This window comes from Gavialis gangeticus, unplaced genomic scaffold (genome assembly GCF_001723915.1).
Source record: "Gavialis gangeticus isolate Ggan-Ray unplaced genomic scaffold, GavGan_comp1, whole genome shotgun sequence".
In the NCBI taxonomy this organism is placed as follows: Eukaryota; Metazoa; Chordata; order Crocodylia; family Gavialidae; genus Gavialis; species Gavialis gangeticus.
Genome location: NW_017729033.1, coordinates 2,078,490 through 2,091,163, shown reverse-complemented (window position 1 = coordinate 2,091,163; position 12,674 = coordinate 2,078,490). Strand labels below are relative to the sequence as shown.

The following is a 12,674-nucleotide window of genomic DNA, read 5'->3' as shown; positions in this document are numbered from 1 at the left end:
GTCTCCGTAATCCCCACAATGTCCGGGCTGGTGTCAGCTTTGTATTTCTTTCCTCTGAATTTTGTCCTGTGCACGGAGCATGATGGTTCCTGCGGCCCATTGGGGCTCTGTCTCCCTCTTTGTGGGGCATGAAGTTAGGCTCCATGTAATACGCTTTTTCTGGACAACATGGGTATCTGATTCCCCCTGGCATAAGCTTTGATGTGCCCAACTGGCTCCATGCAGATGGCTGTGTCGCATGGAGGCCTCTTGCCCTAGTAGTGATGCTGGGCTGTTCTGTGGAATCGGTGTCCGGATCATTTCCATCTTTAATTGGGCTGGAATTGCTCATTGATGTAAATAGCTGCAAGCCCCAATGCCAGCGGCAGTGCTCCTGTGTGCCCCTCACTCCCTGTATCCCAACCTAGTTCTGGAGTAGGGAACAAGCGACCTCCTGGGAAATGCACCTTCTCTCCCACCCCCCGCTCTGCCATCACCCTCGTGGCTTGGCACCATTGTGCCCCTATCTGAGAGCTGGTGCTGGTCCCACGTGGGCTGCAGACCTCTCTGTGCACAGAAGCAGCGGGTGCTGCTGTATGGGCATGCCAGGACCTGCCGGCACAATGCTTTCAGGGAATTCAGGCTGTCATGTCCCCACGTAGCATCCCAGCCAGAAAGGCTCGGCCCCGGCTCCTCTACCACGCTCCACGCCACCTCAGAGTAGTGTGTGACTGCTTGATTTGTCATACCCCCAGCCAGCTGGGCCGTCAGCAGGTCCTGGTAGGGGTGGTGATGTGCTCTGACACCCCTGGGACCTGGGGGCTGTGAAAGTGCCTGTTACCTCCATGGCTGTGGGTGTGTTAGGCTGTTGGGGTGCACGGTCTCGGGCTCTGCATGAGCTACAGAGAGAAGGGACCTCAGGCCCCCACCCTGGTGCCTCTAGCAGTTGGCTGCTGCTGCTGGGTCTTGGCTGGTAAGTAGAGGGAGAAGCAGGCTGCGGTAAAAAAGGCTTTTCTTGTGCCTGATGCAGGGGACCCTGAGCAGCACCAGAGACTCCAGAATGACAGTGTGCCAAGTCTCTTCTCATCCTTGTGCCTCAGTTTCCCCTTCTGTAATGCACCCAGTGCTGCTGACCTGTGGCCCTTGGGACTCTGAGGCCACGCTCGGGAGTATGAAAAGTTGGTGTTTGGGTGGAAGGCTCCATAAAGGGGCAAAATGGCCCCTGCCCTTTGGCAAAGCAGGGGATGAAACCTCATCTCTATGGGCAGAGAGCTGCAGAGAGAGACCGGATTTGCTGAGGGCCTTGCAGTCTACTTGTGCTCCCGTGGGATTTGGGAGTGCTCAGCCTCCCTGAGCCATAGACCAGAACTGCCCTGGCCACGGTGGCACAGGGAGCCAGTGACAAGGCCAGGGCTTGAACCCAAAGCGCCAGTCCTGTGCTCTAGCTAGTTGCCCTCCCATAATAGCAGCCTACGATTCATTATCACGGCTCATTTCCTGACCAGGGAGAAGGGGTGGGAAGGGAAGGGAGTGTGCTGAGAGCATTTGCACTGCTTTTCCAATGTGAAGCAAAGCAAGCGGTCAGACCCCAGACTCTATCACTAAAGGCTTGCACTGCCACCCCTTACTAACCTGAGTAAGCCAGGTGCCCTGCTGAACAGAGTGGGACAATTCCCAGGCTCAGCAGGGCATAACCTGCCTCTGATTGCAGACAAGCGAGTGGAGAGTTTGGGCCACAGTTGATGGAGCAAGGGATTTGGGTTCTCGATTCTGCCCTGGGTGTCAGAGCCATGTGTCATAAAGAGACAAGCCAAAGGGGGGTCCTAGATCTGCCATGAAACAAGGGCTGCCATTCCTGCGATGTTGGTGCATGCACTACCCATGCATTGATTTCATAGCCATTGCTCTGCTTGACAGGAAAGAAACGGTACATTTGCTCATTGCCAGCTTGTAACATGCGTGTTTGTACTGTGTGTGGTGTCACGTAGAGCACTGTCATGGCATTAACCAGGAGGACTATTTTGTCTTCCCTCCACAGCCTGGAAGTGTCTCCTAAGGCAGAAACCAGCTCAGACGCTCCTTCTCACTTACCTCCTTGCTTCCCTGTCCGGTTCCCTTGTGCTGCTGTAGTCCATCCTGCCCGCATGCTAAGCACTAACCTTTTTGCAGCTAATGAAGAAAATCAGTTTGGATGCTTGTCCCCCACCAATCCATTCCTCAACTCCCTGCAAAGCAACCCTTTCTTTGAGGACCTCCTCGCTGAGCAGGTACTAAACTGTCCCTCACCTACTCACTTTTTCTCTAGTTTCCCGCCTGGGCCGCAAGCTACCGCAGAGGTCACTGAGAGCCTTTGTTCGTCTGCGGATTCTGGTCCCTCTGCCTCCATAAGACCTAAAGACCCACAAAAGGAGTCTTCAGCCCAAAGCACTCGCATCCCAGTTCCAGAAACTGCTCCCACACTGCCAGAAGAGGATCCCACTGCTCCTCCAGCCCTCTCCGAGTGGGATGACACCTTTGATGCCTTTGCAACAAGTAGACTCAAGCCAGAAGTTAAGGAGGAAAGCCTTTTTGGGTCTCTAGCTATGGAGGGCATGGCCTACATCGATGACCTGGATGGGGCAAGCCCGACAGATCGTTGCACTGAACTTGTTCAGGAAAACCAGACTGAGATAACTAGTATGGCTGAACCGCAAACTGATGATGAAGTGGCTGTAGGCCTAGAGACCTGGGGAAATGTCACCCTCGTAAAAGGCTCAGAGGTGGGCTTAGCAAGTGCGGGTCAGGAAGCTACGCTGACGGAAGAGGTCACGTTGAGTCGTTTGTCCCCAGACGCATTGGTGGAGAGTGGGAAAAACAGCACCTCTCAAGTTTGGTTCTCTAGGTTTGCACTGGAAATACCAAGGGAAGAGCACGCTTCTTCCCCACTGACGGCTCAGACTGCTGCCAGAGAGGAATGGTACAGAGAAGACATGCATGGGGAAAAACCAACTGAGACGTACAAGGAGGAACCTACTAGTCCAGGGGAAGATAAAGGGACAACTGTAGGGCAAGAGCCATTTCAGTGGCTCTCCGAAAGCAACCGGGACTTAGCTGAAAGTGGACAAAAGGGTCAGGAGAATGAATGCAGACAACGTATGGGGTCAGACAAAGGCGTCTTTCAAGAGGAGAGCAGCTCTCTGAGTGCATCGCACATACTGACCGGAAGTGTCGTCGATTTGGAGAAACCTGGTGAGGTGCTTTCTGGCAACAGTGCTGCTGCCATGCTGCCACCGGGGTGGCCTGAAGATGCAGTGGAGCTGTCGCTGACTGCAAGGGATCACAGCTTTAATAGTAAAGTAGTAATGGTGGGTGCAGTGCCGCCAGCCTGCGGGCTCCCAGCTAGCACGCAAGAGGAGGCAGAGGAAAGCAATGTGCAGCTACGTCCTGACTCTCCTGAGACACAAGAAGGCTCCTCTCCATGGACTGAGCCCCAGGAGATTGAGACAGAGAGTGACAGGGCATCTGGTTTGGAGCTGTATGTGGGGATGCCACCTCCTAAACCTCCAAGGCGGTTCACGCCCTTGGATTTTAGCAAGGAAGACGACCAGGCCCATTCGGACCTGCAGAGGAGCCAGCGAGGGGTCAGAGGTGACAGTGAAAATGGGGAAAGCCCAGTGGGGAAAATGCATCAGCAAAATACTATTGCAAGCAGAGAGAACATGGCCCTGGCAGCACCCAGCCCCCCTGCGCTGAGACCAGCAGTAATTGAAGCCAAAGCCGGGAGCATCCCTTTAATGGCTGAGGATGCTAAATCTGCCACTGAGGACCAGGCTGTTAATTTGGAGGCGAAAAATAATGAGTTGACGAAGTGGGACGCCTCTTCTGGGGAAAGCCTGTTAGAGATAAATGAGGAGACGACGGGCGAGCAGTTCGAGACTTGCCCTTTGAAACTCTCCCTAGGCGAATTAGGTGCCAAAGACGACTCGGACAAATTGGGAGCCGCAAATCCCGACTTCCCTGCCCGTCTAATTGGGGCTGCCCCGTCACAACAGATCACCCAGCTACGCTCCACTGGGCAGGCGGACGGCACTGGGGGGGGCTCGTCAGAAGCGGCACCAGCAGTCCCAGAACTGAAAGAAATCCCCCCTGCAAAGCCACACGCTCCAGGGGACCCTGACGTCTGCCAGCCTGTGCTGTTTTGGACGGCTCTGGAGGAGCAGCCCTTGGCCAGCCACAGCCAGGCTGACCAGCCAGAAAGGTTAGGTCTCAGCAAGTCTCCACCTGAGCTAGCATCTAAATCGGCACAGGGAGATAGTGAGGAGCCTTCAGGGCATCAGGAAGGCCCAGGCCAAAGCCAAAAGAATAAAGCAGAAGCCCAGGTATCCCAAAGTGTGGAAGGGTTGGCAGGCTCTCTGTGGGAGCCGGAGCAGGGTAGCTGTTCAGCTAGGGAGGCCAAGCCATTGCTGGGTCAGTGGCCTGCCCGCTCAGTAGCTCCAGTGATTGACTTCAAAAAGGCTGACTTCTGGAAGCAAGAGGCAGCAGACGAAAGCAGTAGGCAGGATGACACCTGTACTTTGGGCAATCCCTTCACTCCCCTAGCCAGCCCTCCTGCCCCAACCAACCCCTTTGTGGGAAAGCCACCCAGCACCCTCCCAGCTCCAACCACGTCCCCTGAAATGCCTGGCCAGGGAGCTCTCCACTTCATAGACCTTCATGAGGAGGCTGCTCCTCCGGGCTTCCAGCCTGCTAACTTCCCCGGGGACCGGCTAGTCGAGCATCCTTTCCTGCATGGCGAGCAACCCTTGGCCTTCTCCACACCTTTCCTTGTGGCTGCAACTAACTCTGAACAGTTTGATTTCCCTTCCCCGATCGTGCGCGCTACAACTGGTGGGGTCCCCGCAGTGACCAGCCAGGCAGCAGCCCAGCCCTACCCCTTGCCGCAGCCCGGTGGCCCGAAAGCCTCAACGCTCGTGGTTTTGCCCAAGGAGACACAGCCAGCTGAGAAGGCCTTTTTCCAGCCGACAACCAGGTGAGCACTCTGGGGAAGGCTGTGTGTGTGGTGGTAGAGGTAAAACTTCCCTCCCTTCTGCTTCTGGGCCTCTATGTGGACCCTGCAGATAGCATATCGGTTGGCCAAGGTTGTCCAGTAACTCGTGCGGAAAAGGATGTGGCTCCAGCCGTATGAGACCAGCCGCTACTCTCCTGTGTTTGCTCTGAACTAGAGCAAGGATTTCCCTTCCTGAATGCTCTGCCTAGGCAGAACTGCAAAAATGAACAGTACTCAATTGGTTATGCCAGTGTCAGTGTCCCACTCTCCTTTCCTTACCCTCTCCATGCTGCTCTTTCAAAATAGGTCCCTTTTTATACGTGCCCCTTGTGTGGCACTCCCCAGTCTTCCATCCATTAATGCTTTTGTGAAAGCTTCATAACGTGTTTGCAGCTGTTTCTTCCTACATTTAATTCAGCTTTGGTTCCTTTTTTTTTTAAATTACCATCAAATACTAAAATTCTCTTCTTCCCATAGCTAAAAAATGGCTCCATTCCGCTTGCTTGAGTCCTCCAGGGAATCCTGTTGGAAAACAAATAGGATTTGGCTCTGAATATGCAGGGAGCGGGGAGGGAGATGTTAGGGCCGGGTTAAAGGAAGGAAGATCCAGGATGGAGCTTGGACAGAGCAGGACAGGCTAGTAATCATGGTGGGTTTCACAGTTATTCCAGTTTTCCTGGAACAAGGAAAAGTCATGGGGATCCATCCATTCAAGGACCAAATTTTGCTCCTGGTTCAGAATGAGTGATGGGAACTGTGAAGGCTTATTGAGACCCTGATCTGATCTACCTTACTTCTGCTATGGATGCAAAAAAGGAGCGTCTGGGAGACAGTTCAGTGATTTTGATATTCCTACCAGCCTGAGAGGGTAATGCCCTTTCTGCTTGTGAAGAGGTTCAGTAGATGTCTTGCTTTTAGGTCTTGTACTAAGGTGTTTTTTTTCCAAGTGCAAAGCTCACCTGAGTCAGGAGCTCTGCATTCAGGTTGTTTCCAGGATTGGTCTCTCTCAGGGGGATTCTTTGTCCATTCAGTGCCTCCATCATGGCTAGATCTTTGGATCACTTCTAATGGGATTATTCTTCCTCTAACAGGTAATTTTGCTCAAAAACTGTTAAAAATGTACTTCTCAGATGATTCCTGCTGTGCTTCATGGAAAGAAATGTGTCCTGGGAAAAGAACATGTCTTGCTTATTTGAGAAGGCTGATGCCAGGCAAAAGGGAGTCACTGTATGTACAGCACACACTCATGGTTAATGACATCTCCAGGTTTCAGACTGGGCCCATCACTCTAGGCTTTAGTTTCTTCTCTGTACAATGCAGATATTTGCCGGAAAGCTGTGACTTTCTAGTAGAGTTTGTTGAGGTTACTAGCTGGGTATGTGCTGCATGATACAGTGGTAAACTAGCAACCTCCTTTTTTCTGTTGGGCACCAACACGTTGTGTTTGGCAAACTGTCACAGGGCTTTGCAGAGTTCAGGAGCAGAAAGGATGGCCTCTTGTTCTAGATGTCATGGGGCCTCTAGCCCTCCATTGGGGCATTGGTAGGATCATATTTGGCAGATAAAGAGTAAGATGATGCTAGATGGTGGTAGGATTGATGGGTAGGATGATGGCTGGCAGATAAAGAAGAGTAGGATGATGGTGGTAGATGGTGATAGGATTGATGGGTAGGATGATGGTTGGCAGATTAAGAAGAGTAGGATGATGGTGGTAGGACTGATGGGTAGGATGATGGCTGGCAGATGAAGAGTAGGATGATGGTGGTAGATGGTGGTAGGATTGATGGGTAGGATGATGGTTGGCAGATAAAGAAGTGTAGGCAAAGTGACAAGATGGCCTTCAAACCTAGAATAGGAGTTAAGTAGACCTAACTACTATCCACCAAATAGAGGAACATAGAGCCTGGTGTCTGCGGGAGTTATCACAGGACCTTCAGCTGTGGGTTGGGAGGTGGTATGCACCCATCCATGAGAAGGTCTGCTCCACCAGAAGTGCAATAGCCTTTTTGGGCAGCATGGCTGCTGGAAAGACAGAGCAACTTTCAGCTAGTCACAGCTACAGAGGTGGTTGTTTGAAACAGCAGAGCTATGTACCGCTGGATGTCTGGCACCGCAAACTAAGTCACTCTTCAGGCCATTTCCATCTACGTAGTAGCGGCAAGGGTGTTTAGAAGATAGCTACTCTAGCAGTGAAGGTGGAGCTACAACCACAGAGCAGACTTATGCAATATGGCCAGGGTAGAAATGGATTTCTTCTCTCTCCAACATTGCTTTGGAGACGCTCGTGGTTTACAGTGACTTCATTCAGATTCTTAGCAAGATTAGCTTGTGCCTGACTACTGTACCCCATCGCGAGCAAGTGGTGGATAGGCAAACCTTGCAGGACTTCCCCAGTTCTTTTCCACCGGTCCATCTTCTCAGCACAGCAGTTAAGGTGTCTTCACTGCCCTCTCCCTCAGCAATGGGCATCCCTTTAACCACAGTGGTTCTGCTGCTCAGCACTATGCTTGCCAGGGTGGTCGGTAGGATGGGGTAGCAACTGCAGAGGTTCCAGCTGTGGCTTACTAATGTAATGGTCCACATACTCTGCAGTAATGGATGCAAGCAGTGAACAGAAGGAAAGTGGGATGGAGTGAGGAGTTGGTATTGTTAGTACTTAACCCTGGAAAAAAGTTTTGGTCTCCAGGCAGAATCAAGATACCTTCAGCTGCAAACCTCCTGCATGTCGAGTTGTTTTTGCTCTTTCTGGTGATTGCAGTGGAGACTATGATTTCTTTGGGTCCTTGGGTCTTTTTTCCAGTTAGGTTGAGACTTATAAAGTCCAGAAGAGGAGCTTTTCACTTAGCTTTTGACTCCCACATAACACAAACCAGAAAGCTGCAGGCCGTCAATCTTGCCTGTAGACTTCCTTATGAGTGAGCAAGAGGCCATGAGAGGAATCGCCTCCTTATTAATTTTTTGACAAGTGTCCTGCTATGCATTTAATTCTCCACAGCAGCTTCAAGCAGTTTTTTCCACCTCCATTACTGATTTGTTTTCCTGGAAATATTGAAGCATCAGTGAACTTTCCTGAAAGCTTGTTTCTTGCATGGCAAATCTTTATTTTCCTGTCGATAGGACAAGTTCATTAATAGGTTTTCTTTCACTGGGAAGAAAGTGACACCCACTCCTCAAAAGCAGGAAGAGGAGCGTTTCTCACTTTGTCTTCTGTCTGCCTGCCTTTTGGAGATGCCCTGGAAATGGGCATCACCCATCTGAAGGACAACTCTTGCCTTGCTTTCACAGCCTGGGACATCTCTGGAGTATGTTGCAGACATGAGGTAGTAACACATGAAATCTATTAGGATCAAGAAATTCCTCCTTCTCCTGTGGGTTTGGGAACGTGCCGTGTTCTGATGTATTAAGTAGCCAGAATGCTTTTTGTTAAAGCTCCTGAGTTTCCAGGTCCTTCCCTGGAAAGGTCTGGACTGGTTTTTTTCTTCGTGCTTCAGAGAGGCCTTGCTGGGCCCCTGAGAGCTGCTGCTAGAGTGCAGATTGAGAATTTGGCTCTTGGGTTGATATTCATTTTAAATCACTGTTGGGTAACAAGCCCACAGATACCAGAAGGGGCATTATAGCAAGTGTGACAGCTTCTGGACTCTCCTCCATTCAGATTCCTAGCTAGCCCTTCCTAGGAGGAATACAGCATCCCGCTTCCTGAAGTTTTTGTCTGCGGATGTCCTTAGACCAACACGGCTACAACCTACATCCTTGTGCACAAGGAAATGTTGTTTGCCACAACACAAGTCATTGCTTTTACTTAAGTCTTTTATTTCTAAAAGGAAGAAATCTTTTTAGAATGACACTGAAGAAGGAAAGCAAGCTCTCTTGATCTGAGCACTGCTTCCCTTCGCACACTTCTCGCTCACTGCTTTTTTCCTCGGAGAACGCCTGCATGCCTTACCATCAGCAGTCAGGATTTCATGTTACCTGTGCGATGGGGGTGGTGAATCCAGTTGCAGCTGAGGAAATTTGAGACACAGAAACTTTTAGAGATGTGCCCAAAGTTTTGTGACCATCAGCACACCGGCCTGAGCTTAGACCTGGGAACATCTGACTTGTGCTCTTTTGGCTGGGCTGTACTCCATGTTGATAGTAGGAAAAAATTGCTGGTTACCAGAAACACTATAGCTGCCAACCTTGAAAGGATTTGCAGGTATCTTTTTAGGAGCGGAAGAAATCCCGACAATGATCCTGTCTGCTTGCCCAAGAAAACAGAGAATGCCGTGGCATGCTTTCTGCACTCAGACATATTTTTGTTTTGAGCAGTATCTAATGCTTGAATTTCAAAGCTACAAATGGTATCATGAGGGAAATTATTCCAATGGTTTGTTACCTTCAGGGCTGAGTCTGAAAGCTCAGCTGTTTCAAATACCAGTTTGTCTTATCCATAGGTCCAGCGCTTCTGATGCAGGTCAGCTGTGCCAACTAAAACAGGGGCAACTTCCTAACAACTCCATTGGGAGGTTGGAGACACTTGCAAGAGCCTGTTTTCTTCCTGATAGTTGGTTTCTTATGCAGAGCGTGCTGACGTGAAAGTGCCTGATGGCGTGACGTTTCATGCAGGAATGCCCCTTACTTTTTTGGGTCTTGCTAAGCAAGGAGCCAGGTGCTTGGGTAACTTGGGAGGGTGCTTACAGCCACAGCCAAAATTCTTCACCAGCAAGTCTGGGAGCTGAGGAAAGATATTGGACAGGGTCAGGGTCCTGCTCAACACTTCAGCCAGCTGTTAATCTCCCCATAAATGCTTCAGTAGGGCTGTGCTCCAACACATCTCTCGTGCCCTGCCCAGCAGGGGAATCAAGGAACTGGAGAAAGCCTGAGCTGTGGGGAGACAAACTCTTTCCCCACATCCCAAAACATCTGGGAGAAGCCCTTGATCCATCTCAGAAAGGTCTCTGTTTGCATCTGGAGGCTTCTGCAGTCTCCTTCCTCCCTGCACAGCTTTAACAACAGGCCAGAGAAGAATAATGGTTGGGGAAGGGGTTGTGCCCGCTGGTGTGACTCTGCAAGGATCTCTCCTCACGGCATCTGCCCCATCTCTTTATCGTCCACCCTGGTTTCTTGCTCTTTTGCCAACTGGGGAGAGCGTCATCCATTGCTAGGTGATCACTGGGAAGTCTTTGACCAGGCTGAGCCCTCATTGAGGACACTAAGGTTTTGGGGCTGCTCATAGTTCTCACGGGCCAGACAGTGAAGCATATCGTCTGTCGTGTCTTGCTCTCCAGGCTAGAAGTCTTGGTCAGGGTGGAGCTGTGGTGCGTAAGACAAAACCCTAGCTCCGTAACCTTAATCAGCTGCTGTGGAGTTGGGGTAGGAGCATATCCCCGAAGCTCTGGGTTTAGAGCCATGGGCCTGAGCAGCCCCAGTCATAGCCCAGGATGGCCCAGTCCTAGTTATAAGGCTGTTCTCTCATGCAGCCTGGTCCAACGTCTAGCAGATTGAGCAATGAAGGCTGAGTGCCAGCTCTCCATTACAGACACCCTGTCACCTGGAAGGGTATCAGTGGACTCACCTGGGATGGTAAAAGGATCTCCCTCTTTTTCCCTTTGCCACCCGAAGTCTGGGCAGCCTGGTGTTTGCAGGGTCCTGGAAGGATGTGTTAATGCATTAGCTTTGTAATGTTGGGGGCAGCTGGCATTGTCTCATGAGAGCTCCTGAGACCAACCTGGCCAAACTAGCCTGGACTGCAGATGCGGATTGACTTGGCCAACACCATCCTGAAAGGAAGAGGGTCTCTGAAAATTTCTCCCTGGTGCATAGGGAGACCTGCCAGTTACGTCCCCTCCAGTGCTGAGTAGGACTCAAATCACCAATTTTGGCTTCTAAGCTAGCAATCTCTGCTTATCCGGCTCCAAGCAGTGACCATAGCATTACCAGACTCTACCCTGAGTAGGTGTTCGCTCATGGGACCTGAAATACCGGTAACAAGGAGCCAACTCTGAACCACAGGACCAGTCTTGGAGGCCTAAGAAAAGGGACACCTTTCTCCTCTGTCCTGAGTTTTGCACCTGGGACCCAATGCGTCTGAGATGGCTGGCAGGGCAGCTCAGAGTGGTCTTTCAAAGGGCGTGCACCTCTCATGGCTGATGGCTGTGAGTCTGATCCCTGAGCTAGAGTGCAGATGTCCATCCCCAAAGCATGTGCAAACTGGAAGGCTCCTTTCTGGGGAATGCTGCCATGGGCAAGATGGATCTGTGTTGGGATTTGAATGATCTGTACTGCTCTGAAAAGGTCACGTTTCTCTGCCCACTCCATTTCTGTTATTGTAGCATCCCTGGCAGCATTGCTTCAGCTGAAGTTTCGGTAGCTTTTGCGGTCCTTTTTTATTGCTAGGGGTAACCCAGTTTAGCTACTAGAAGCAATTTGGGAGCCTTTTGGAGGAGTGATGTTCAAATCTGGGATCCCCTGTGCTCTGTTGTCTCTCCAGTTTTCACAGCCTTGAAGCTAAATTTACAGGCCTGGAGATCAGGAGGAAGGGGTTCCTGTTCCTGGCTCTGCCAGTAACTTTGGGTACATGTTACTTCCCCTGGATGGGTGTCAGCTATACCATCTTCAGATGGGGAACATCCTCACTTACCTCACTGGACTGGGCTTTGAACAGATGAATCCTTGCTGAGCATTGGAGCTTCTCTGAGCTGTCAGTAATACATGCACATATGTCAGTTGTAGTCATGACTCTTCATAGCATAGCTGCTGCACTTGCAGTGTAAGTATGCTCCATGGCTTTTTTATCTTGGCTTTCCTTTCCTGGTTTTGATGTCAAATCTGGATAGTTATTGCACCAGCCCCGCTCTGCTCCACTAGAAGCTTGCAGCACAGCTTGCCACAGGACACTTCTGTTCCCGGTAGTTTGGAGGGGGGTCCAGACTACAGCTAGAAGGCCAAACACATGCTAACTGAGCCCTGAAATGCAGCCTGTATCCACTTCCAGTAACTGCAGAAGAGGCAGGCTTGCTGGCTAAAACAGAGTAATTCTTTCTCATCTGTCAAAGAGTGCAAAGAGGCGATGTTGCTGTGTCCCTGTGCCTTGACTGGGGTGTTTTGGTACAGATGCTGTGGTGCCCTTGAGTTATGTTGTAGCCAAAAGCACTGGAAGGAAAAAGTCAGAGACTGTTGGTAGTGAAATTTGAATACCGTATTGTCTCACATACGACATGCTCCTTTCCCTGAAATTGGGGCGCGTGTCTTAAGCAGGGAGCTGACTTTCTGCCAGGGGTTGGAAATACCCTGGTTGGATTCCTGCTTCAGAGTGCAGCAGCTGTGGTATTACTGTTCAGGCAGTGGAGGTAGTCATTTGACTTAATAGCTCATTGTTCTTCACTCTGCAAGTGTTAATGACTTGTCTCTCCTTTTTAATGGTCATGATGTTCTATTAATCAATCTAACTTTTGCTGTCAGCTAGCTGCTCCTGGTTTCTCTCCATCTTTTTATGCCCATCTAAAAGGGCACCATCCATCCAAAATCTATTTTTAAAATGTATACTTAAAATTAAACCATATAAAGTTCTCTAGAGGATCTATTTTTTAAACCCTGTTTTACTGTTATTGACGACCTTTTGATTGCTAATATATATAATCCCATTATAACTCACACTAACGCAAGTTATGTGTTTTGTTTTTTAATATGA

General features: G+C 50.3%; 1 protein-coding gene across 1 annotated transcript in view; it reads left to right on the top strand.

The window, feature by feature from the left end:
• RAB11FIP5 (RAB11 family interacting protein 5) overlaps positions 1-12,674 on the top strand; it is an 89,701-nt gene that overhangs the window by 63,712 nt on the left and 13,315 nt on the right. The window contains exon 4 of the mRNA XM_019526268.1: positions 2,285-4,987. Within this exon, the coding sequence (XP_019381813.1) occupies positions 2,285-4,987 (2,703 nt within the window). The remainder of the gene's footprint in view (positions 1-2,284; positions 4,988-12,674) is intronic.